General features: G+C 43.9%; 1 protein-coding gene across 1 annotated transcript; it reads left to right on the forward strand.

The window, feature by feature from the left end:
• The first annotated feature begins 818 nt into the window (after positions 1-818).
• bmp7b (bone morphogenetic protein 7b) lies at positions 819-26,620 on the forward strand. The gene is made up of 7 exons (XM_073469356.1): positions 819-1,476; positions 18,703-18,895; positions 20,685-20,833; positions 22,463-22,666; positions 23,729-23,805; positions 25,086-25,196; positions 25,500-26,620. The coding sequence occupies exons 1-7, from the start codon at positions 1,077-1,079 to the stop codon at positions 25,647-25,649; spliced, it is 1,284 nt and encodes a 427-aa protein (XP_073325457.1). The 5' UTR covers positions 819-1,076; the 3' UTR covers positions 25,650-26,620.
• The last annotated feature ends 395 nt before the right edge of the window (positions 26,621-27,015 follow it).

The following is a 27,015-nucleotide window of genomic DNA, read 5'->3' on the forward strand; positions in this document are numbered from 1 at the left end:
CACAAACTTCCTGCTCCAGCAGCGGGGATAGAAAGCTTGGATATCTTCAAAAATGCAGCATGAAATGGCAGTTGCGAGGCTGTAATACCGCCTCTCTGACATCAAAAGACATCTGACTTTTTAAGTCTCACAGCACATGTGGACCAAAGTATTCAGAGAGTGCACCTGCAGATCACTGACTTAACTATTGTAGTGGCAGCATTACAGTGCATCTGCATGTCGCAACCTCTCCCCCAGTTCTGAAGAATTCTCCTGCACAGGCGAATAATTACTCTCTGATATGAAGTCTGTTATTTTCCGTAAGCGCTCTGACACTGAAAGGCCTATTGTCACTGTCTGCACATCTGTCATTATTGAATCCACACAAGCTTGCATGCACTAGGAATTGTGGGAAAGGAATGACGAAATGTGCTTTATCATAAACTGAAGCATCACGATACAAATCCTGTCCTAATCCGTTTTGTATTTGCACACGTAGCCTAGAGCCCTTCTTCTCCAGCTGGCAACAAAGGCCAACTTCTATCTCTATTGAAAAAAAAACCCCACAACATACTCTCTCTCTCCCTCTCTAACTCTCCCTCTCTCCCTCTAAATCTCTCTCCCCCTGTCTCTCTCTCTAACTCTCCCTCTCTCTCTCCCTCTTCCCCTCTCAAACTCTCTCTCTCTCTCCCTCTCTAACTGTCTCTCTCCCTCTCTCTCTCTCTCTCTAACTCTCCCCCTCTCTCCCCCTGCTCCTCCCAGCCACACAGCGCTTCCTCAGAACTTGGTCGTGTCCGCTCGCAGCCTCCACTCTGCGAGCTGCAGGCTGCACCACACTTGGTAGCTGTTGGCCACAGGTTGTGGATGAGGACAGAGGTCCGCGCGAGCACGATCTGCCCAGAAAAAGCCCATCATTTAAAAGGACTTTGAAGTGAAGTTGATGTTTCATTCGGGGAGCACTTCCCTCGACATGAGGGACCGTACTTGACTTTGGATATTGAACACAGGCTGCCCGCTGCTAAAAGTTCAATATCCACTTTCTCCCTCAGAGTTTCGGCGAACAGAACTGGGCGCAATTACGCACGGCGAGTAGCACCATGGCACCGATTCTGGACAGACGTGTTCCCGCGTTGCTCTTGGTCTGGAGCTACTGCGTGCTGGCGGATACAGCGTTCACGAACTTTACTTTGGACAACGAGTTCCACTCCAGTTTCATCCACCGCCGGCTGAAGAGCCAGGAGCGCAGAGAGATGCAGCGGGAGATCCTGTCGATCCTGGGGCTGCCGCACCGGCCGCGACCCCACCTCCACGGAAAGCACAACGCTGCCCCGATGTTTATGTTGGACTTGTACAACGCCATGTCCATAGAGGGGGACGAGGACAGATACTCCTACCCCTACAAGCCCGTCTTCACCACGCAGGGGCCCCCGATAGCAAGCCTGCAAGACAACAACTTCTTGAACGATGCAGACATGGTCATGAGCTTTGTCAATTTAGGTAGGCAACTTGATTTCTCACCATTTGTTGAAAATAAGTCTGAAAGGAGTTCATTATGGCAAAACATGCCCTAAACATGCTGTAATGATGGCAAAGAAAGAGCTAAATATTTTAATAATGATGTTTTACTTCATAAAGTATAGTTGGGTGATTATTTTGACTGCCACCGAGATAATAGAAGTCCCTAAACTAGAAATATAAATGATTGTGTTAATGACAGACTGGGTTTTTCTGTAGCTGTTGTCAAGTGATCATCTGAAGGCCTGTATGTGCTATAATTCACTGTCACGGCTTCATCAACAGGGAGGATTTATCAGCCAGTACTGCCCTGCACTTGTTGCATCTCACTGCTGGTTTTTAGGACGCATCACGAGTATTTATCTATGAGTCAAAGGTGATAGTGGAATCACAGTGGCGACGTTTAAGCTCAAGGATGGCCCTCGGCACATGTATTTACCTGATGTTACACCTGCATGTGCACACAGGACGCCAGCACAATAACCATGTTTACACAGAGCTAGGTGCAGTTTTGCAGCTAATACCAGGAGCGTCACATTCCAGTGTCCCTCTCTGTCCAACAGCTGTGCAAGCAGCTAATGTTCAGGTGCTCACTCGGAGGATGATGGACCCATCGCAGCAGCTAATATGTCAACCATGTGTTATCTAAAGTATGAGCAAGTCAACAGCAGGACTGGGTTCAAAGTGCACCGGGTCCTCCCTTCACTCTAATCTGGAGACGTCATATAGATATCGGATAGCAAAATAATGCCAGTCAATGATGATCCACACTTAGAAGATCCTTACCGTAGAATGAGTATTTAAGGCGTAGGGTGCACTGCACTCTTAATGGGATTGTTTTTCTTGGTTGTTAAATGTTGCTCCCATGGGCCATTGTTCTTATCTAATCATAATGTTTACTCAAATCAATCAGTCTTGGACTGTTTTATCGCTCTCAGCACATGTCAGAGGCTGTTAAGTGCAAATAATCACAACATTAGCAGGTGGTGTCAGATTTATGGGTAGATGAACGCATCATTATAATTCAGTTTGCTCAACACATTATGTAGTCAGACACAGCGACTGCCCCTGAGTAGTTGTGTTTTATTTAAGTGCATTAACCCTTCACAGTAATGTGGCACAAGGCGGACAAAATAGCAAATTCAATTCTGAGCAGGCCGCGTTCTTCAAGCCACCAGAATTTTTTTTTTTTTTTTTTGTGAAATTGTGCAAGAAGTTGGAAGTTTACGCTCAATCCTGGAAAGATCATTGTTGGAGCGTCTTGGCAAGAGAGAGGGAGGTGACACTGGTTCCTCCGCTGCACTGTGTAATTACTGTGGGAGCTGCTGCATTGTGACTATTTTTGACAGGCTGCGACACAGATGGATTTGACCACATTGACTCGCAAAGTCAAGGGCTGAGGCTGAAGTGAGCCGACGAGAAAGAGGGGAACTTTTAAAAAGAGTGACGGCAGATGGTTGGGACTCGGTCCATTTTCTCGTGCGGGAACAAAGATGGGTCACAAAAGCAGGAGAGAACATTTTTTATTTAATATATTAGAGAGGATCATGGAAAGAAAGCCACACTGCCTTCTTGAAGTCTTGTGGCTAATGTAATTACTGGTGGCAGTTTCCCAGTTTGAGTCTTCCTACTTGCACATGATCGGTGTTTCCAAATATGTCAGTCATTTGGATATAACACAGGCGTTTGTCACTGCATTGTGTGTGCTCTCTGCCACGTGTTGCATCTATCAGTAGGGGTCATTGTTCTCCCTGAGTCTCGTGTAATAGCATCAAATGCTTGTCCAGGCGGCTTGATTCAAAACAGCAGATTATTATCATTACCCTTCACGTGAGAGGGAGATGGACACAGAGAGCTGAGCGATGGCTATCAAATGGATCGACTACTTCCTCCTCCGAATTCCTTCCTTTCCACATTTGCTCGTTGTGGGTTTGTTTTCTTATTTAGGTTGTCTGAGAGCAAAATGAGTGTGGCTTTTATTTAAAAAACTGTCCTTCGAAACTCTGCATGTCTCCATAACTACCGTGCCAAGGTGCATTAGTCAGACTTTGTGAACTGGTTACTCCTCCCTGAGAGGCCTGTTTTCATGGACTTTTTACTTGAGGCCAAATACTACAACAATGTATGGGTGCACCACAGAGCTACATCTACATCTTTCCTCCTGACTGCCACTCAGGGGAGCTGATACACTTTGTTGTCAGCATGTGTGTGTGTGTGTGTGTGTGTGTGAGTGTGAGTGTGTCAGACTCCAGTGTAGCCAGCTAGGGCGGGTGTGGGCTTTGGGACAGACCCCAGGCCAGGGACGTCCTCTCATTGAGTCACTTCAGTTTGAAAGCCCAGCTGTGTAAATGGCTTACAGCATACATTCAGAATGTACACTGCTGCACCAGGCGCTGGGGTGTGTGTGTGCCGGACGTGCCATGATAACACGCCAGCAGGTCAACGCAACACACGCACATTCCCCGTCTCTCAAGGTGTCAACAGAGTAGAATCCAAATGAAATTAAAGGTGCATTTCGGTTTATTTCTTTCCAACATTTACCCATACACACACACATAGTTTTTGTAGTAATTATTTAATGTAGTCCCAGTGGTCTCTGGCAGCATTAGCCCTCAGCCACCATGAATTAAGGCATTTCCTCCTTAAGAAACCACAGCTTCCAGGGCTTTCGGCCACTGCTTTGGCCCGAGCTGAGCTCCAGTTCAGTTCACGTTGAACTCTTATACTGGCTAAGCAATCCAGGCACAAACTCATACTCACTCATGATGCCCAAACTTAAATTTACACCATCTTCTTCTCCCAGACCGCAAGAGGAAAAGGGCTGTGACTTGGACGTCTGCTATTTGCATCCTGGATGACTGAAACGGTAGCAACCTCATTACCTGTGTTTGTGTGGGAGGGAGGTTTTCGTCTTTTACTGTAAAATGTTATCATGAGGTGTGTTAGTCACAGCTTCCTTGTTTTCCCTGTTCTCATGGAAGCCTGCAAGGATTAACGTAGCTTGAGGTAAATGTGTTTGTATGTGTTTTCTTTAGGGCTAGACAGTAATTCAATAAGGAGATTCATGTTCAGCAGATTCATATTGTGATAACAAGGCCTCAGTCATGTTGTTGTTCTAGGTTAAAGGATAAAACTGACATTATCCTGTGTTTTTGTAATTTCCCAAAAATCCCATGAATAAGCCAAAACTAACAGTATGAATATAGTTATGTTAATAATGTATGCTATTATAGTTTCTGTCTCAATCCTAAAAGATTAGTTTCATTTCAAACAACGGATTCTTCACAAAAGGACAGTGTACAGAATATCATCAGACTTGTGTCAGTATGTCTAACTTTGATGCTGTAAGGTCAGGATCACACTACGGGAGTTTCGGGCTGATTTAAACGTGATTAGCCAAGTCAAGAACTGACTCGCAGACTCACCAGGGCCGCCCCCAATAAATATCAAACATGTTTGATAGGTAGGATTTAAAATCTGGATGATCACGTCAGTACTTTCCGAGCAGGTCCACAAGAGCCAATGGGAGAGACCACAGAGGAGCTGATGGTGGACATCCTAGCCCTTGAGGATAACGTCAGCTAGCATACTACTGTTCACATATTAAAACTGACAGTTAAAATCACGCTTGACAACCCCGTGTTGGCCACATCTCCACAAACATTTTCTCATCCAGACTCATTAACATTAGTGAGTTGTTGCGCCACAGTCTCCATTTTGTCTACATGTGCTTCCCCATGAGATCATGTGAGGTGATGCATCAGTCCTTCTGGCACAGTAATCTTATATCGTGCCATATATATTATTAGAATATCCTATACTGTGTGGTGATTATTTTCGAATCTTGATTTGATTTCAAAATCGTAGGAAAAAAATGTCAAACCTCCTGCAGTGTGAGCCCGGCCTGAGTCTGCCTCCATGTTTGTATTCTCAGGGAAGGTCGTAAAGTAAAAGCATCTTAAAAAAGTGGGCAAATATCAAGCCATTGGAAAGAAAATGCGCTACCAGGGTGCATTTAATTGCTCAGTGTTCTGCTGCTGTTAATCTGCACCAGATGTGATCCATTTCACTAAGCACAATTGAAAGCAGTAAACAAATAAAGCTCCACTGCTTTCCCTCTCTCATTGTTGCTTTATGCAACATTTGGATAGTCATTATCCAACGTTGCCTGTAATTTTTTTGTAATCAGTTTCCTGCACAAAATATTCTTTTTTTTTTATATACCAGAAAAGGCTGTTGAAAAAAAATAACTTTTCGCTAATATCCACGTGTACGTTCACGGCTTCTGTCTTCCAGTGGCTCAACCACCTTCTTTTATTTGTGCATATCCCTAAAAAACTGCTGATTTCATGATGTTTAAAGTGTTCCAACTAGAAATTTGGGCTTTTCTTTAGTGCATTTCTAGCTCAGACTTGAAAACTGTTGGCAAGCGACACACACAGTTCACGGTAAACGAGCAAGATGCTATGACTTGCAAACTGCTTTAAAAACCCTGATTTAGAGAAGAATGTTCCCAAAATCCAAATTATATCGGCATATTCAACGTGCCTTGACCCGTGTCGAGTTTGGAATAATGTCATATGCTGCATAATAGTTGAAAACCAGTGTGCATGTAAGTGTAGTTACTGAAGCGTTATTTCTTGAGTCAAGGCTGTGATCAGAGAGGGTATCATACAGACTTGGCGGAGTGAGTCAGTGCACCAGCAGGTAATTATCCTCTGCGTTACCTTGGTGACCTGACAGGGCACCACCTGGCCCTCCACCATTCATGGCCCTCCGTCTGCTCCCATAGGAGCTGCCACACAGTTGTCTGCCAGCTCTTTCAGTTTTATAGAACGTGTTAATAGGAAGGTAATGGAGAGCTGAGAGGGGAAGAAATGTCTAACTGCTAAATGAGTTTGGATTTATTAGAGGCTTTGGCTTTCAGACAGCATTGTGTCACCAGCTCGCACTCACGGCTGCATGCTCGGAAGCAGTTGTGTCACTCTACAGTCACGCTAGAGGCACGCAGATCTAGTTTTATAGCTAATAGGGGAGAAGCGGAGACGTCCACATGTGTAATTTCAAATTATAGCTCCAAGATCCCTCTCTTTTTTTAAGAACATACTCATATCACTTATTCTTTCCACACCCTTTTCTCTATTGCTTCTTGCATTCCTCTCCACAGTGGGCTGCCCATCATGCTGAGGTTAATACAGATGTTTCCCTCTGTCTGCAGGCCAAAGCAGCTGTGCAGAGAAACTTTATCTTTTCAGAGTCCAACAAGTCAACTCATCTCGACCTCCACCATCATGTCTGGCCCTGTCTCCAATCTGTCCCACACGCAGGACCATCTGATACCAAATTTCCCTTCCTGCCCTCCTGAACCAACAGTATTGATTATCAGCACTGGCCTCCCAGTTTTAATTAGTGAGTTATCATATAGTCCCAGTGGTGTTGTGTGGTGTTTAGTCTCCAACCTCCTGCTCTGGCCCACACCTCCAGGGGTTTAAACCTCCCGTGCTTCCAGACATAAAACATTTCAACACTTTCTCAAGTTCTTCTGTGTGTTTTTCCACTCCCCACCTCTCTCTCTCTCTCTCGCACACACACACACACACACACACACACACACACACACACATTTTCTCTGAACCCAAACCAAAGCTTTCCCTTTCTCTCTACTTCATTTCTCACTTTGTCCCCCTCTCGTAAACTCACACACACACACACACACACACACACACACACACACACACTTGTACTTTTCGTCCATCGTTGAGGTGTTTGATGGATTCGTCCATTTCGGTCTTTCCGTCTCACACCAGAAGCTGCTTCCCAAAATGTGTTTTGGGAGGCTTTTTATCACATGAGGACCAGAAAATTAAAAGTATGTGTTGAAAGCCTGCCCGGCCTCTGTGTACGCAGCCTGTCCTTGACACTGTTAGTACGCCTTTCTCCCTCCGGTAGATTTATGTAATCGCTTCTGTATACACTCCCAGTGGACTGAAAGCACATGCATGAGTACCTACACGCATTCATATGTGCGGAGAGAAACGCACGCTTTTTTTTTTGCCCAAAAGGAATGTTTCTGGAGCTAATTAGTGTTATTGAGTGCATGCTTTATTGCCTTGTGCTGGACAGGGAGTGAGCCGAAGCAGAGGAATGTAACAGTTGGTACAGATAGCCGTGCCTTCCTGTCAGCTCATTTCTCTTAATGTTCTCCTGAATTTGATGTATTACATCGAGGTCTGGTGTGTAAATAACTACCACAAATGCAGACAAAGAATCTCTCCTCTCTTAAGCTTCAGGCAGCCATACAAAGTCCACAGTCGCAGTGATCCAGGAAAATCATATTTTTTTCTCATTTGTTATATCTCAGATTCACCTGTTGAACCCAGGAGTCCAGAATGACATCTGGATGCACATAGCAGAGCCTCTGAGCTCTTGGCCAGGCGAAGGCACTTGCTGGGAGAGATGATGAAACACTCTGCGGGTGGGACTTGACAATGTGCAAGTGGTCAAAAGGCCCAGATGTACTAAACGGCGGGCGTTCTAGCTTTGCTACAGTGATGGACGGACCTCCTTCACTGCCAGGAATGTTCGGCTCATTTCAGTTTTTCTAATAATTTCACTCTCCTGCTCTGACTTTTTCTTTTTTCTGTCTACCGCTCAAAAAGTAGCAACTCCTTGTAAAATCACATAATTCTTTATGCGTATAGAAAGTGGAATTATGGGTAAATTAAAGTGAGCTGTGAGATTATAAAACGTGCAGAATAAATGATATCTCCGCCCATTTAGGCACTTCTCTTTCATCTGGGTTACTTTGGCCTTGCCTTATCAGTGGCCGGCAGCACATAAGACTCCCCTGCACTTCTATGTTGGCGGGTACCAAGCAGCGAAGCTGAGAGAGCAGATGTGGGCCAGAGCACAGCCAGAGATCCTGGGACCAACAGCTCCGCTGCTGCAACAACAAATACAGAACTCTTTGCTTGGTACCGGGGCACCGACAGGGTGGAGGGAAAGGGGGAAGGAGATGAGAGGAGAAGGAAAAGGAGAAAGGTGGATCACAGATGCATGCAGTGCATTTCTTGAAACCATTTCTTTCTTTATTCCATTTCCTTGTGGGAACATAATATGCTCTAGAGCATTTATGTTAAGGCAGTTATGTGTGTTTGTGCATAGTAAAACACTATTTTAGAGCCACCTACCCTGCCCAGTCACCAGCTGCACTGTGTGATGTGTGTTTGTTCTCATAGCGGAAGATTGCGTTAGCGGAAGCCCGTAATACTGACCAGATTCCTGGTTCCAACAGCCAAATCAAAGCTTGTAAAAGCCAAGCAACAACTCAACACAAGTGTTTTTATGATAAGTGATGACATTTTGCAGCAACGAATATGAACTGCATGTGGCGTGTTTCTATTTATCTAGGCAAGCGTGCAGCTGTATTTTCCTTGTGTTTCCTCCACAGCCATTTTGTTTATTTTAAAAAAGCAATGGGCTGTAATTAAACAAAATAAACAACAAGCTGTTAAAATCAGGGTGCCAATGTGCCCGTCATGTGTGCTTAAGATGCAGCTGTGGGACGCAGGAGGAAATTATAAAAAGTTTTATGTAGACACCTTTGAGAAACATCTGCGTGTCTCTTTGTGCCAATGTGCGTATTGTATGTGAATTTTCCTGAGGTCTATAATAAGAGCCGGCTTGGCCTGCGAGGAGGGTGTGGCCCCTGCCGCCACAAAATTAAAGAACATAAAAGCAATGGGATGGGGGGAAGAGTGAATGGGGGAAACTGTGGTTCCACGTCCCTGAGTTGTTTTATCCTGCAGCTAAGAGGAAGTGCAGATGGTTACAGTGGCATTAGCACAGAGAGATCTGCCGCCGCTTGGCACAGATCTCTCCACACCCCTTCATCTCCGTCTCTCAACGCATTAAATCACACCACAGAACAATGAGCGCTGAAGATTGAGGATGTGGGTTCTCTATATTCTCACCGTTGCCTTTCACTAATGTAAAATCTCTCTTGACAGACCTCGGAGGGAACATGATGATGTTCCAATTTCCGAGATGACTCAATTTGTCCTGCAGTTACTGTAGTGTGGGCTCTTCACATTCACCACTTTGGCTTTACAGAAACAGAGAGGTTCATCCAAATTAAAAAGAAATAAAAATGATGAAATGATGAAAAATGATAAAAGATGTTGAGAGCACCACAAACAAAATTGTATTCACCTTTATTGCTGTGGAGCGGCTGCAGGAATCTCAGAGAGTTCGTATTTTGAGACACACATATTCTTGCCAAGAGTTAGTCCAGAAGTACCGCTCTAATGTCCGTCTGTGAAATTTATTGCTACTGCCAGCATCCAGCTGATTTAGCCAAGCACAAGACTGGAAACAGAGGGAAACACCTTGCCTGGCTGTGTCCGCAGGTAACAAAATCTGCTGAAAGCGTACAAAAACAACAGTTTGGGGGCTTTATACTGGGGTTTGTCATCAGGGGTTGGCTTGGAACAGTACTTTGGGGCTTTTCCTCTGGCACTTCTGTCAAACCGTACCATGCTGATTTGCTTTTCTACTACCAGTTTTCCAAGATGGACCTTCTCCAAAGAGGGGCCCAAGCACACCCAGCTCGCCTCCAAGCGGGCAGCAGTGACGTCTCGCGACCACGGCCGACCCAATATGACCCCCTTCTCCCCCTCAGACAAGCGTGTGTTGCGATTGTGGGACTTGTTTGTCTGTGTTCAGCTGTCAGTACTTTTGTAGCTTCTCACTGAATCTCTGTAGTTTGAGTTGTAGTTTCTCTTCTGCCTCCCTGTTTGTACTTTCAGACATCTGCTTTATTTTACCGTTTAATCATGTTGGCTTTTAGCTGTTACAGGAGTCATGATAAGTTACTGCTGGTGAAAACCCAACATTTCCTGCTATTGCAGCTTTCATAATAAAAGTTTTTATATAACTAATAACGGCAAACTTTTATTGTGAAGAATTTATAACCAAAGCGTTTATTATCGAATTCAGGGAACGGCTACTCTTCAATAATACTCAGAGAAGTAAGTGTATTGACAGCCGCTCATTTGACCGATACTCAAGAAAAGCGCGTCATTAGTTAAAGACACATCTTCAGGCGGGTAGCCCTGTTGTTATGGAAATGCAAATCTCTGCCGAGCTGGGCTGAGGGTGCTGAGTCAAACCCAAGTCGAGCCCAGCCAGCATGTGTATGGAAAAGCCTCACTACTGGAGTTTCCACTGATTGACTGGCAACCTCTCCCAGCCAATGAACCCACACAAATTGCTGTTTTTACACATTAGTTTTGGTACAGATTAAACAAATATGGTGTAGTTTAATAAAGTAAGCTCCGGGGGTGCTGCTAGGCAGATTTGGTTACCTTTTGTCAAGCCCAGGCTAGCTGTTTCCCTCTGTTTCAAGTCTTTATGCTACCCAGCTGTTTACTGTCGCTTCATATTTAACAGACAGAAATGAGATGGTATCCATCTTCTAATCTCATCGAACTCTCCAGCGAATAATAGATCTTTTCTCTTAAATCCAAACTATCTGCATGGCTAGATAACCGTAGAGGTGAGTGAGAAAATATGTGATTTTGTCATTCAATGAAGCGACCCTTCAACACAGTTGAGCACGTACATTCCAGTATAAATCTCTGGTACATGATGCCCAGCGAAGCATGAGGTGAAACCTAGCACTACGAGTTTACGGGTGAAGAGGGCGAGCATGTTTGATGGCCTCGGTGAGAGGGAGAAGGAGAGTTCAGCTATGAGTATAATCTGAGACCTCCGTTGACTCCACGCTAGAACATGCAAAAGAAAAGGGTTTGGTCTGACCACGAGTCTTAAATGTTAAGACTCTTCTTCCTGTGGTTACTGCCTGTACTTGCACACAGGCTCAAAGCAAAATGTGATCTTGCACACACACACTGCAGTGAGTTAATGATCGTTAAGTGTGAGTAAGTTATAGCATGAAACTCTGCTGACCCTTTCCCAGGGAGCCTGTGCTGTCAGGCCCTACAGCAGTACAAATACATCACACAGGCATGATGTCATCAGGAGTCGCTAGTGGGCAGGATGTTTCCTAACGTGGTAATCGCCCTACTGTGGGTAGTCACCCGGTACCCAGGAGATCAAACCCTCTTTAGTCTTTATAGGATAAACATCTTGAGCAATCTGCCCCTTCCTTGCTCTCCGTTTTTCTTCCCCTCTCTCCTTTTAGCTTACGGAAACTATGACTTACTTGTTCCCAGTGCTGTACTTAAAACATTGTTTGAGTAAGAGCAACAAAAAAGAGAGAAAGAGACATATCATTATGGTGCATCAATCAAATGTACGACTCTATGTGGAGTTACAGTCCCCCTCATTTACCTCCAGATTCACATCATAAAATGGTCTGACGGTGATTTGATTGACTTATTTCTTTCCTGGTTTCTGGTTGTGGGAATCAGGTGTGTCGTTAGAGCTAATGGGCTCTACAGGGGATCCAGAATGAGGTGCAGGTAATAGTGGCACGGTTATCTCAAGAGAGCCGAAGGTGGGATGGAAGGGGGGGAGGGAGCTTAAGCCGACAGTTGAGAGGAGTGAGAGCGGTGCCAGGGGTGAGATCCACTCCCCCCCCTGCAGAGCAGCGGAAGCGTGCAAAGTGGGACCGAGGGGTGTGAGGGTGCCGAACAGACACTTGGGCTAATGCGAGCCGTCAGATTTGTCCGCTGCTGCTCCGGAGCCTGAGGTGTCGGAGAAGTGTCTTAGGTCTACAGGCCTGGCAGGAGAGGGGGAGAGGAGGGAGGGGAGAGGGGAAAGGGAAGAGGAGGGAGAGAGGGGCATTCAAGAAGAGAGAAAAAATGGTCAAAGTACAAGGCTGGTGAAATTCTGTGTTTTTGCCAATGTCAACAAATTCTACGATAAAACTTGAACCAAGTTAAAGATAGTCCATCGCTCTATAATTTTCTCAGCAGTCGTAAATCACAAATTGATTTTTAAATGCTAATCTAGAATGGCACTCGGTGGAGCGCATACCTCCACCAAGGCCCAACAGTCCCCTATAATTCAGTTCAAACTCATTAAAGAAAGTGAGAATAATTCCTGATCTGTCCTTTTATCTGGATCTGCATCAAAAGTTATTGGGGTCTATTCTGGGCCAAGACCCGACCTCTGTCCAAGTTTTGTGAAAATCTGTTTGGTAGTTTTTGTGTAATCCTGCTGACAAACCAACCAACCAACAAAGAAGCAAACACCGGGGGAAAACGTGACTTCCTTGGCGGGGGTAATAATCTCCTAAAACAACCGAGAACTGTTTTTTTAAGCAAATGTTACTCAAACAGGATCAAATTGTGTATTTATTGGGGAATATTTTCCGTTGAGAATATGGTGAATTTAAAGTAGCAGGACTGTGTATGTGTGGCTCACTAACGTTTATCATTTTTGGCCAGAATAATAAGCTTTGTCAGGCTTGGGTTACAAAGACAATACTTATAGTATTGTATACTTATGTTAGCTTCAGGTTAAAACAGCCAACAATAATTGTTGTGAGGCAGATTTTACACACAGTGTGTGTCCAGTTCATGCCTCTCAAATATTGCATAAAATCCAAAATGTGCACAGATGTCCACTTTTTAAAATACTGGGTGCATTTTTTTCTCACTCGCTTATGATATCTGCCTGACTCCTCCATATCTCTTAACGTAACACTAGTGTTATTTTCACCCACAATTCAATGCAAGAGAGAGAAGTTGCAACCTAACTTTACAACTTTATTGTCCAGCTGAGCCCGGAAAATCAACAATCAACAAAGGCTATAATCTCCAGATTGTGCTCTGTCTTTACATTGATGCACAATCTTCCACATCGGCATCACGATGCATCCCACACCTTTATTACCAAAAGACTAGTCAGAGGTTTTCTATAGACAAAAAATGGTACAGTAATGTTTTGATGGATTTTCCAGCTTTTTAGATTTTTTTTTAATTTAAATTCAGAAATCACTGCTTTGCTGTAGACAGGCTGCAGATCTGAGGTTTTGGCTGTTAGCCTGCACAGACTCTCAGCAGTGGAGAACATGATAAGGAAGCTGTATGCCCAGCAGGGAGTCATAAATCTTGAAAGATACTAACACACTGTTAATACGGTAGTAACCCTCTGGCTGCCAGGTGCACGGTTTTGGAGGATGGAGAAGTCATCAACCTCCAAACTTCTCTGATGTGTGCTGCTGTGCACGTGTGTGGCCTGCGCCACAAATGTCAAATGATGTGGGATAGCCGTGCATCATCAGCAGTTTGTATAAAAAGCAGACCAAATGATAAAAGCAGCTTGCTGTGTATGTTTGTGTGCTTGTGTGTGTGTTTGTTTCTTTGCATGTGTGCGTTGTTGCATCTCTAATTATGGATTACGGAAACCCATAATGATTGTGTGACCGTGCTGTGACGCACAAGACCGTTCGCATCACAGGAAACACTTTGTGATAGTTGCTTGTGTGGTGTGTGTGTGTGTGTGTGTGTGTGTGTGTGTGTGTGTGTGTGTGTGAGCAGCAGCAACTGATCTGGACGCCGGCTACTCGGAATGAAGGGCTCGTGGCATGAGAGGGTGTGTTCGCCCATGTTTGTGGTGTATGCGACACAGGTGGGGCGATGGCTACTCACTTCCTCCCAGAGGAAGTCATAAATGCACCCGCTTGGCTTTGACTGTGCCTCTTCCCCTCATCTAATGACTGCCATACTGCTGTAATGACTCTTAAGCGAAGAGAAAGAAACCGAGAGACAAAGGCAGAGTCATGACAGGACGAGGCTACACTTCTTTAAGGCCGCTCTCAGCTTCTGTCAAACTGTACAGATGAGATTCATGCATTGAAAAGTGGAAATGGAAGGCGATGTGAGACAGATAGTTAGCGTGGGAGTTTCACAGCAGCATCCAGCTGTTCTCGCAAGCAAAGATAAAGAGCTTTTACAGTGAAGGGGCGGGCGGCTGCTCCCGTGGCTAAAGAACAGGTCTGGCTTTCTCCCCCAGAGGGAGTGCACCTGCACTGCGCTGCAGGAGGAGGAGGAGGAGGAGGAGGAGGTCCCTGGTGTGGTAGAAGCATACGCAGACGTCGGAGAAGAGAGGTTTAAAGGAGAATGTGTGAGAGAGTACTAAAAACATGAAGTACTTGTTCCCTGTATAGATATTAAGATGAAAATGGTAGTCTTTATCTTGTTCTGTTCCTCTTTCTGAATAGAGAACAAGTTGTCTTGATGATGTTTGTACGCAGTTATGTTCAGCACTATAGTTGATCTCAATATGATGAGAAAAGTGAAAACATTCTTCTGATATATTTGGCTGATACTGGAAATATATGAAATTCTTATAGAAATTCAGCTAACTGGTGTTTTGCATTAAATTTGAGAAAACTCCAAAACTAACTTTCAACAATTCAAGTAACTAATTTTAAGTAACTCTAATTTTTTCGAGTTTTAACTATAATTTGTTTTGAATTAATCATGTTGTCATATCAGAACAATAGGATTTCAGTGAAAGACGTTAATTTTGAGTTATTGCCAAGACGTATCAGGTGAGTGCAGCGTATCTCGGCCTCAAGGTCGAAAGATAAATCTGAAAGGGCCACAAGATGATTAAAGGAATATGGAAGAAAAATGAAAAAAAGAAATCTGACTTTTCACTCTTTTACATCAGACACTTTCACCTGTTTTTAGACGTCAAGCTCAGTCATGTGGCCTGAGCAACCTGAAAAGGAAAAAGCACTATTCGGTTGAATTCTTTCACAACTAATTCACGCAGCCAAGTCAACAGGCTGGGAGAACAGGTCACGTCTTCTTTGTTTTAAGCAGAGGTTCTCAAAGTTTTGAAGACCGAGTGGCAATTTAGGTAGCCAAAACCAACCCAAACCCTGACATCATTTCTAAATTTTTCACTGAACCCGGCCTGTCATTCCTAACCTTAAAGACGCTTGTTCACGGGCGCCATTTGACACAGTTGCCAAGTAGTGTATTCAATTTGAAAATTTCAGTTGAAAGTGATGTATTGAAATGGAATGATTAAAGTAAAATGCATGCTCCCTCCAATCTACGTCGCCACACTGTGCTCTTCCTTTTCTTTTGCTCTTTCCTGGACTAAGTGGGCAGGGATACCAGAAAATGTATTTTGTCTTAGACTGCATGAGCATGAGGAGGCGAGACATGAGTTACTGACCAAACACTCCATACTGTTGGAATGTAGAGCTATTTAACACTTATTTTAATAAAACATATATCTTTAACAGTAGCCTTTAAGGTTAAAAAAGGTTCCTCTGTCTTCTAGCTGTGACTCAGAGCCAGTATACAGTCTGTAGTGGAGTCTGAGTGAGAGGTGAGCTGCAGGTGTCGTCCTGAACCATGCTGATGACCCCTATGAGCTTGATTTTTTTTTTTTCCCCGCAGTAGAATGTGTGCATTGTCAACACACTCAGTGTAATGTTGTAAAGGGTGACTTTGAGGGTGGGGGCTTGGTGAAAGCCCTGATTGATGGAGCGGTCCTCAGTGTAGCACTGGTGCAAATGTGGACAGCCAGTAGACTAGAGGTAGGCTTGATAATAAAGTTGGGGTGCTGGTGGCAGTGATGTTTAACTGATTAAGGTCTACAGTGAAGACCACATCACCTTGAACTCCACTGTTTTCCGGAAAAGCCGAACAGCTTTTTCAAACCAGTCCAATGAGTGGCCACAGCAGATGGAGGACAATGGGAGCCTAAAGCTAGGCCATGTAATGGGCAACAGAGAGCAGAGCTGTCCCTCACTGAAGAGTAATTAGATCCGTTCTTTACTCCTGCTCTGGCCAATCATCTCACAGTGCTGCCTTTGTATAATGTCCTTCAGCAACTGGGTTTAATAGAGACATAAATGAAAGGGGATGTAGGGGAGAGAGTCCAGTGGGAAAACTACATATGAGGGAAGAGGGGAAACAGGGCCGAGGAAGACAAAGAGGCAGGTGTGCAGTGAAAGAAATGACGCGGCAATGTGTAGAAGAAACATGCAAAACATTTACATCACTGCACACTTTTATTACTGGCAGCTGGTATAGAACAAGAATGCTGACGTCAGGATTTCTTGTTTGTGTCGTTAGTGCGGCGACGGCTCGGCAGAGATCCCGAGACTTGTTTTTTCCTGTCAGAGTTGTGCAGCTCAGAGGAAGCTGACTGTTAAAGAATTGTTGAGTAGCACTAGATGGTCGATGGATGGCTGCTGAGGACGGAAGAGAGAGGGGGCGGCTGGAGCAGAGTTTCCTCTGTCATCCAGCTGTGAGCGAGCCCTGCAGGGCCATGTGGTCGACATCTAATCTTATTAGGAGTGCAAACAATTATCTTCATTGATTAATCCAATGCTAGCAACGTGGCTCTACGACGTCTCTGTTGATCTGTTGGTCAGTCAGTCAGTACGTCACTTCGGTCCCAACTGTCGACTATCTCGACTGCTATGGGATGGATTGCTGTGAAATTTTGTAATACATCCATGATCTCCAGAGGTTGATTCCTGGTGATTTTTGTCATCCTCGGTCTTTTCTTCTAGCATCACCATGTCTTAACAACTGTTGATAATGAAATGTCTTGTAACAACTAGGGGTGTAAATCATCCAGGTTCTTCACAACATAATGTTATATTGATTCTTTGTACAACAATACGATATTTGCAGATATCACAAAGCCTGATTGTATGACATTGTTAATTATTAAAACGATGTATCTATCTGGATCGATGGATTGTAACACCCCTAATAATAACTGTGGTTACCATTTAACTTTTCGTTTAGCTCAATCATCAGATCAAAATTTTATTTTTTTAATTAGTAGTCATTAGCATGCTTACATGCTTAAGTATGATGGACAAAGTAAACACAATAGGCCCAGCTGCTAAACATCAGAATGTTGGTAGTGTTGTAGTTGTAGTATGTTAGTAGTATTTTCATTGTGTGCATGCTCGTATTAGCATTAAGCTCACAGCACCACTAGTGCTAGCGTGGCTGTAGATTCTTGTTTCAGGTAACCAGTTAATCCTTTTGGTGTATAAGTGTTGTGAAAACGAATGTCAGAAAATAATTTAAAAAAATAAAAAATAAATGCCCACACACAATTCCTCAAAACCCATGTGGATGTCTGCAAACTGCGTGTTTTGTCTGATGAATGGCCACGAAGTTGCAGTGTTGTTGTTTTTTCTATCTTCTTTTCCTTGTAAAACTCTGAACCTGAGTTTAACCTCAACTTAAAGATGAGTCAGTTATGAAAATTGTTGCTTTCTCAACCAACTAATAAATGACTTGTTTAAACAACCAGCACTAAACTATTTACAAGCGGGGCAAGACTGAAAAAAGATGCCACTGAGGTCTGGCAGAATAGTGTTGCTTGCTTTTATGGTTTTTGCAAGCTTAGAAATAATTTTGGATTGTGTGTGTGTGTGTGTGTGTGTGTGTCTTTATGTATCTGTTTGTAGATGTATGTATGTATGTATACGTATGTGTGGGGGGTCTGTCTGACAGTTGATGAAGATGGTGAGAGACAAGGCACTGACCCCTGGGATATCCTGCTGGGACATGAGAGAAGCAGGGTCAGGGGGGGCACATCATGGGGGTGGTGGTGGGGGGGTTTGAAAAGCTGGGATGTGGGGAAGAGAGAGGAGGGGATGAGGATGGGGTACACCGAACATGGAGCCCCAACTCATGAGAACCAGATGAAGGGCAGACTGGATGACTCTCTTGGGCTACGAGAGGAAGAGAGGGAGAAGAAAGGGGCTCATAAAGCTGTCAGAGTCCGCCTGCATCTCTCTATCATGGGCTCAGTGTGCGCCAGATGCATCGCTCCTTGTCCCATTCCTCATAAATGTTTCAGTCATAAGCCAACATGTATACTGCATATCTCGAGATGTTTTTAATTCGGGGCTGAATCAGTCTGACAAGCTATGTCATCTCCTTACTAATAATGGAGGTTGATGGGCTGTGGAGGACGAATAAATTGTCAGAAATCTGAGAGGAAAAGTCATTTCGTTCTTTAGCCTTTCTGCAAACGTGTTTTTTTCTCTTTAAGATGTGTTTCATATGGAGCCACATCGCGCCTCTGTGTCTTCCTGCACATATTTCTTATCCCTGCTGGTAAAGGAGGGATGCAAAAGAAGTCATGTGAAAAGAAGCAACAGTCTCTGCATACGTACAATCTGTCTGATGGTACATTTTTGTTTCATCGTCGTGTTTTATTTTCTCCTTTCTTGTGCAGTGGAACATGATAAAGAATTCCTCCCAGTGCGGCGGCATCACAGAGAGTTCAGATTCGACCTATCACGGATCCCGGAGGGCGAGGCGGTCACCGCTGCGGAGTTTCGAATATATAAAGACTTCATCCACGAACGTTACGATAATGAGACCTTTCGTATCAGCGTCTACCAGGTGCTGGAGGAACACTCTGATAGGTGAGCATGGATGTGTAATTGTGTGTTTGTGCGTAAATAGTGTATGTAGTACAAGGAGAATTTGGTCATGTAGCTTAACTATGACTAGTGGTGAAATGATTAGTTCATTGATCACCCATCATCCGTCCATCCATTTTCTACCGATTATCTGGGGTCGGGTCGTGGTGGTCCAGATGACCCTCTCACCTGCAATGCTTTCCTGCTCCTCCTGCAGGATACCGAGGCATTTCCAGGCCAGATGAGATTTGTAATCCCTTCAGGGAGTTCTCGATTTATTCCAGTGTTTCCTCCCAGAAAACCTCCAAAGGGAGGCACCCAGGAGGCATCGTAATCAGATGCCCAAACCACCTTAGCTGACGCCTTCTGAGGCGAAGAAGCAGTGGCTCTACTCTGAACTCCCTTCAAATGTCAGGGCTTGTCACCCTTGTCACTAAGACCGAGCCCTGCTTCCCTATGGAGGACAATCAATCAATAAATTAACTGATCAAACAACATGAAATGAATTGGCAAACATTTTAAGCCCTTTTTACCAGTGTCCCTCTTGAGATGATGGCGGTGTCAGTTGCTCGGCTACTCAGTCAGTTGGTCCACCACTTTGGTTCAGACTAAAACAGACTCCTAAATTGTAATGTTTCCAATACTTGGAACTTATCGTAGATTTTAGCTAACTTCCTGCCCGTTTTGCAGTTACTGTGGTGATCCCCTCCCTCCTCTCTACATCACCGCATGTATGTGCAGAAGAATCACCAGACACAGCAGCAGACAGCAGGATCCTGCTATCGGTGCGTTCAGGAGCAGACAGGACTGCCTCTTTATGGAGTTCTCTGTCCTGATTGGATAAAGTGGGCAGGGATACCTGAAAATGTCTTTGCTCTTTTACTGCATAAGCAGAGCTATTTAACAAAAAACAATCACTTACTGCAGCTTTAATTCATTCATTTTAAAAATCAACATATTTATCATGAAAATAAGAGATGAGAGTAAATTGCAGACCTTATCTGGAAGCTGCTCTAATCAGAACAGGTCTGAGCCCCACCTTCTCTAATCTGGGCCGTCCAGAAGGTGTATGTAACTCGGGAATGGCCCATGTCCTGCTCTCCTCGACCCCTCCTAAAGGTTTCTGTTGTCCAGAGGGAACAACACAGTCATTTATTCCTTTGCCAGAGACGGGCCTGGGTACATGAATGAACCAGAGCTCTGCGACACACTATCTGCCCAGTCAGAAAATAGGTCGGGATACATGAATGGCCTCATGAAGAACAAGGGATTTTAGTCTCCGATGGTGAAAGAGCAGAAAATCCAGAGTTCAGTGTCGGACAATAGGACTGACTCAGATATGCACTATTTCACTCGCTACTTTTCACACAGTTCTTTCCTCTTTAGCAGCTGAGTTTTGATCTCCCACTGTTTCTCTTTCTGTCTCTCTCTCGTTGGCTTTCTGGCTCTCCCAGAAAATTCCAGCCAATGATGGACTGTGTGTAGTGTGTGAAAGGACTGGTCGTTTATAAAGCCATTATTGTCAATTAAGAAAATGAAGTGTTCCCCAGGGCCTCACCATCTGGAGCCCTCCCTTCCTCCCTACCTCGCTCCCCTCGCTCACTTTCTTTCACTCCGTCACACTCCTCTGACTCCCTCTCTACACTCCATTACTTTGCTTTGCGCTTCACTCACTTAAGTTTACACTCTGTCAGATGGTCTCAACCTATCTTTTGTAATTGCGCATATAATCCCTGTTGACTTGCGTTCATCTCTGACTTTAAGTGTGAACTTTTACCGTCTCCTCTTCCAGGGAGTCGGACCTGTTTCTGCTGGACTCACGGGTGATCTGGGCAGCAGAGGAGGGCTGGTTGGTGTTTGACGTGACAGCCACCAGTAACCATTGGGTCCTGAACCCTGGCAGGAACCTGGGTCTACAGCTGGCCCTGGAGAGCACAAATGGTGAGGGTCACTCAGATCATTCCCCAGCATGTAGAAAGTCAGATGTACTTATTGGTAAATGCTAACCATCATAATTATCATTTAAGTATTGTAAGTATATACCAGTGATGGAATGTAACTGAGTACATTTACTCAAATACTGTACTTATAGTATAATATGAGGTACTTTACCTATACTTTTTCTGTTACGCTGCACCAGAGCAAAAGCAGCATTTTTTTTTTAAATAAATGTATTTTATCTACAATCAGAAAAAAGATAAAAAGACCCGTAGTATATGGTATATATAGGGTTGGGAGGGTAACTTCAAAAATGTATTCTGATACATTAATTAGCTATTAAAAAATGCAGTCAGTAACATAATCCAAGTATCACAATTAATGAATTAATCAATTCAATTAATGTTGCTTGATTACTTCCCATTATTTAGGTATATCTCTCTTTTGTAATTTGTTTAAAGCTTAGCTTTTAAAATTTCTTGTACTCTCATTGTGCGGTGCCTGGAAGTTTGATGCAACAACATTTCACTAAATGTACTTGGATGTATATATGACAAATAAAATCTCTTGAAGTACATAATAAAAGTAAATGTAATTAGTTGCCTCACTCCTTGAGGGAAAACTGTGCTATAAAACCCCACAACCATGAAACTGACATATTCTTCAGACAGGCCTAGATTAACTATGTTGACATGTGTCACTGTAATGTGGGGTTAATGGAGTTAATGTTGTATATCAAGCAAACATGGTCTGCGGTGTAATCTCACGTGCGTAAACCTGCATCTGAATCAGTTGACTCATTCTTTGTGCGTACGCAGCAAAGATAAATCAAAGTCTGCACCTCATCATTCATCATCAGACATTCATCTTCATCCGTCATACCCTCAGCCTCATTAGAAGGCATGCATTAAATACGCCGTGTTATCATTAAGATAACATCTCAACGTGAGTTTGTCATCACTGGGAAAACTTTATCAACAAACAGTGTGAAGAACTGGAGCGTGTTTGAGAACATTATCTCTCGTAGGACGGCAGGATGTTACATGTCAGGTGAGGAAAACAGACACTGTGCTGCTTTCATGTTGTGGGAGGGGAGTGTTTGGAGAGGCTGTATCCATGAGCGTGTGTTTTTGTGTTGGATCGGGTATGAAGGGTTATGGGTGAGCGTGTACAGACAGGCGCACGGGACGTCCCGTCGCCAGCAGCGACCAGAAGCCTTGATTTACCACCAGACGGTGATCAGACACACATTCTTCTGTGTGAGAACAAGATAGACACTGCTGGAGTGCACAGGCACGCGCATGCACAAGCACACCCACACATTAAACACAAGTAGAGAGGCTTTGATGTTCAGTGCTACGTTCGTTCTTGGCATTTCAGAGGCTGAGAAGGGATGAGGAAAAGGGAAAGGAATTCACAGAAGAAAATCTAATTTTTGAAACTGAATGCGGCGTAATCGAAAAAGTCAGGAAAGAAAAGACCGCACACATGCAAGAAAAACTCCAAACACAGGCACACAAGTGGGCACACATTTTTTTGATTTTCGAAAGCATTCATCACCCTGTCAGACTAAAATCTAGACCTCTGTGACGCCAACACCTGTTGTGCTGTTCTCTCTGTCTCCCCCTGCAGGAGAGAGCATCAACCCTCGTGTGGCGGGGCTGATTGGTCGCAGTGGGCCTCAGAATAAACAGCCCTTCATGGTGGCCTTCTTCAAAGCCACTGAGGTGCACCTGCGAAGCATCCGCTCAGCGTCAGGGGGGGCCAAACAGCGCAACCCCAACCGCTCCAAAGGGGCGAAGAGCCAAGAGGCGCTTAGAGTGGCCAACGTCGCAGGTAAACATGCAAAGTGTGTGTTTTGTTGTGTGTGCAGCCAGTGCTGATTTACACTGTTGTCTCGAGCCGACCTCAGGTTTAATCTGGCTTTTGTCAGGCCATTCGAGGAATCCACGGAATAGGACACAGATGACTGGTCGGTCTGGAGGAGAATTCTCTACATTTTTTAAGGGACAACACATTCATGCAAACACTCGCAAGCGTCCACAAATATACAATATTTCCGAAACCAACAAAAGAATGCCGTTGGCCGTTGTGATTCTTGCTGGACAAAACATGCAATGCACGCTCAGGGCCTTTGTTTTAGAGGTGTGAGAGAGCTGTGTTTATGTGAAGTGCTGAAACATTAGACTGTAATGCCCAAGCTTCAAATATCCCTCTGCTGTCTTTGTTTATTTACACAAGCATTACAGAGCAGTCGGGGCCAAGTTCCCTGCATGGAGGTAAGGCAGCGCCGGCTTTTATGGCAGAACACATCTGCGGTGTGCTGTGGGGCAACCGGGGCCACAACACATGGGCCAAATGGGCCTGTTTGGAACTTTGAATAGCAGTGGTCTTTAACTGGATGATGAGAACCAGTCGCTCATGATCATTTCCAATGTGAACCGCTCTCAGGAACTAATGTACCACAGAGCCCCAGAGGTCACCAGAAGAAGAGGGAGAGATATCAGTAGATAGAAAACAGACTATTCTTTTGGGTAAAGGGGAAAAGAAATGTTGAAATGAGTGAAGAGAAAGGAGAGAGAATAAATAAAGAGGGGCGAGCCGCTGTGAGCACATCTGTTTCATCCAGTGGAAACTCAAAGCCCAGCAGAGTGACCTATGAGCAGGGTGGCCCATTCATTTGGAACAATTACCAAACTGCTGCTGTATCTGGAGGTGATTTCCTTCAGCCATTGTTTAAACGTTAAGGTTTTGTATGAGGATACCGGCTGTGTTTAGGTCTGTTTTTTATCATCTCGGCCTAATTGGGGTCTGACTACAGTAAATAACTACTCTTGTGGCTGAAAGGAATAATATTTTTGAAGTATAACCTCTCTGTGTCTTTCTCCGTCTTTGCAGAAAACAGCAGTACGGATCAGAAGCAGGCATGTAAGAAGCATGAGCTGTACGTCAGTTTCAGAGATTTGGGGTGGCAGGTACGGAAAGCATTCCTCTCCCAGGTAGCCAAACTTTGCTTGGCCCAACCGAAGCCTAAGTCAGGTTTCTGGTCTTATCCCAGAATCCTGATAAATGACCCACTTAAATCTGCCCAGATGAAACTTGGGTCCAAAGTTGTAAATTCTTCACATACAGTTTCAACTTAATAAACTTGCTGAGATCTCTCTGAACCGTCATCCAGACAAGATTCACAAGAGGCACGCTTAAGTAACAAGCTTCAGATTTTTTGCCTGTCGAGCTAAAGACAGGCCGCCCTGACCCTCTATTTGGGGTTCTGACCGTTTGTCAGCCAAAACAAGCTATGTAAGTATTTCAACCTAGGCCAAAAAATAGTTAATTTTCCCTGTTTTCTCATATTTTATAGGCAGAGCGAGTCACACTGCTCAGTTTAATATTCTCGTAAAAGACACTACAATCAAATATAAGGCAGTTACAGGACATTGCTATTTTTAGTAAAGGTGCAAATATACAACAATAGTATTAGGTCCCTTTTAAGGAGGTTGGATTGGTGTTTTGTGATAGAAAACATGATAACCAACAGAAGCAGCAGTGGCTTTGACAAACATCTCATGGAGGGTTTATCTGATATTGTCATTTTGGTGTTACTAGAAACTCATAATTAATGTTCCAGTAGTTCTAATTTCATAGCTTTGCGACCCGTCATGGCGTTGTTCCTAGAATATTATGATTATAGTTGCTCCAGGACCAGCGTTTCAACTAAGTCCATTTCAGGAGCTAACCCAGGAGTTAACCCTGACAGACCTCTGCTGGAGGATCTCAGGCTAGTAAGTCAGTGATATAATCAGGGACCAATCCCAAATGTGCTTCAAAAGGAATCGATGAAATAAAAAAATCTAATTCTATAAAGTACAGCTTACAGATTTAGAGATGCTCAAATAGGTGTCTACTAATAGGATTTCTTGAGTAGACTTGCTTCAGCATTTTGGACTAGTTGAAGTTTGGAAAAGGTTCTGTTAGTTTCCAGATTTTTAGTGGATGATCTCATTTTCGAGAAATGGGTGAAAGGGGTGGGGGGCTGGGTGTATTTTGTCTGGGGGGGTGGCTGCAGTTCAAATTTTTAAACCCCTGACAGAGAGAAAAAAAAATCTATGTGGCCCACCAATGCGCTGCTAAGTGCTGCTAACTGGAGCTGATATTTAGCCCTCCAATCCTCACCACATCTACATATATGTACACTTGCACACTTTGACTCTCCCTGTGTTTTAAACTTCTCTGCGTCTCCCTCCCTCGCTCTCAGGACTGGATCATCGCTCCCGAGGGATATGCAGCGTACTATTGCGAGGGAGAGTGCGCCTTCCCTCTGAACTCCTACATGAACGCCACAAACCATGCCATTGTGCAAACCCTTGTGAGTAACCATGAAAGCGGGGAACAAAAACCCAAACAGTCATGTTAAGAGTCTAATCATCTCATCAACTGTCAAGACAATGTGGCTGCTGTTGAAACTACTGTATTCAGTGATCCAAAATGCTTGCAGATTGTATTTTAGAGTAAACTGTCTTCAGGGATGTGACACAGGATAAAACCGACATTCTTCAAGATGTTTTTTTTTTCCCTCCACAGCTCTCAGATTCAGTGTATGACCTTTTTTTTGATACAACCATTTGTCAGTATTCATCTTACATTTGAATTCCACCTCGACTCTTCCCAGGTTCACTTTATCAACCCGGAGACGGTGCCTAAGCCTTGCTGTGCCCCCACGCAGCTCCACGCCATCTCAGTGCTCTACTTCGATGACAGCTCCAACGTCATCCTCAAGAAATACCGCAACATGGTGGTCAGAGCTTGTGGCTGCCACTAGACTGTCGGCATCTTCACACGGAGACACACACTCACACACACACACACACGCACACACACACACACAAGAGTAGAGAGGGCTTCCTTGCTGTTGAAAGCATTGAGGATGAATCACAGAACATTGCGCGGAAGAGACTCTCGTTAACGTTTTCAAGGTTGTCCTGAAGTAAACACGATCAAGCGAACGCACACACACACACACACACTCACACACTCACGTTTGTGCTTTCTACTGTGTATACAAGACATTAAAAGCAGTGATTGTACTGTATATTCATTCACAGTCAACAATCTTTTGTTTATTTCAATAATTGTTATTGTAGTTCATTCTTTTACTGTAGATGTTATTATTATTATTATTATAATTATTATTATATATATATATATATTTTTATGACTGAGAGACCCGGATGGATGTTCTTCCATGTACAATACTGTGTAAATAATTTTTTTCAAACAAAGCAAGAAGTGTATTTATTTCCTGGAATGTCACTTGGGTTTGTGTTTTCTCCTGTATGCAATGCTGCCTGTTTTCTTTCCCGAGACAGTCCACACAAGCTCTGAGGAAATGAAAACAAATTTGACGGAAAACTACTTTGACACGAGCGTAAATGCATTTCTCTGTGCCTCACACGCACACAATGGCGGGAGGCAAAATAACAACTTGGACCTGTGGAAATGTCTGCATATTTCATCAGTCGAAGCTGTTACATATACCAACGCACATTTTTTTTATAGCAACAATCAGCTGAACTGTCAGAGAGAGAGAGAGAGAGGGAGGGAGCTTTGTATGCAGCGTCTCGTTCCGTGTGCTCGACATTTTCAGGTTTATATTCCTCTGCTGTAATACAATCTGTCATATTTAAAAAAAAAAAGGTCTATTTATTGAGAGCTTGCTAAGATGTTCTACAGCGTGCTCCGATGTCTCAACCATGTTTTTACTGCTGAACTGGTACAATAATAAACTGGGAGAAAAAGCAACAAAACAGCCTGGACGTGTGTTGTTTAATCTGGATGAAAAGCAGAATTAAAATGCCAAGTTGACAGAAGACACATGCTGCTGCTGCACTTTTTGTTTTTACACGTTCCTGCATATTTATTTGCTTGGATTGTAGACACATCCTTTACCTGCTGACCTGAGATCTGTCTGAGAAGTGTTTCCACATTCAAAAGCAAACTGAAAACTTTTTTTGTTTTCTCTGGCTTATGATCATCAACTGTGTGTGTGTGTGTTTTTTTTTTTTGGTGGCTCTGGGTCTGCTGTATTAGATTATAACAGGGATTTCTATTTGCCTGGCTGTTGTTCTTCTGGTCACCTGGTGGAGTTAACACCAACCAGCACCACCTGCAAGCTGTTATGAGACAGA

The sequence above is a fragment of the Pagrus major genome, chromosome 7, assembly GCF_040436345.1.
Source record: "Pagrus major chromosome 7, Pma_NU_1.0".
NCBI lineage: Eukaryota > Metazoa > Chordata > Actinopteri > Spariformes > Sparidae > Pagrus > Pagrus major.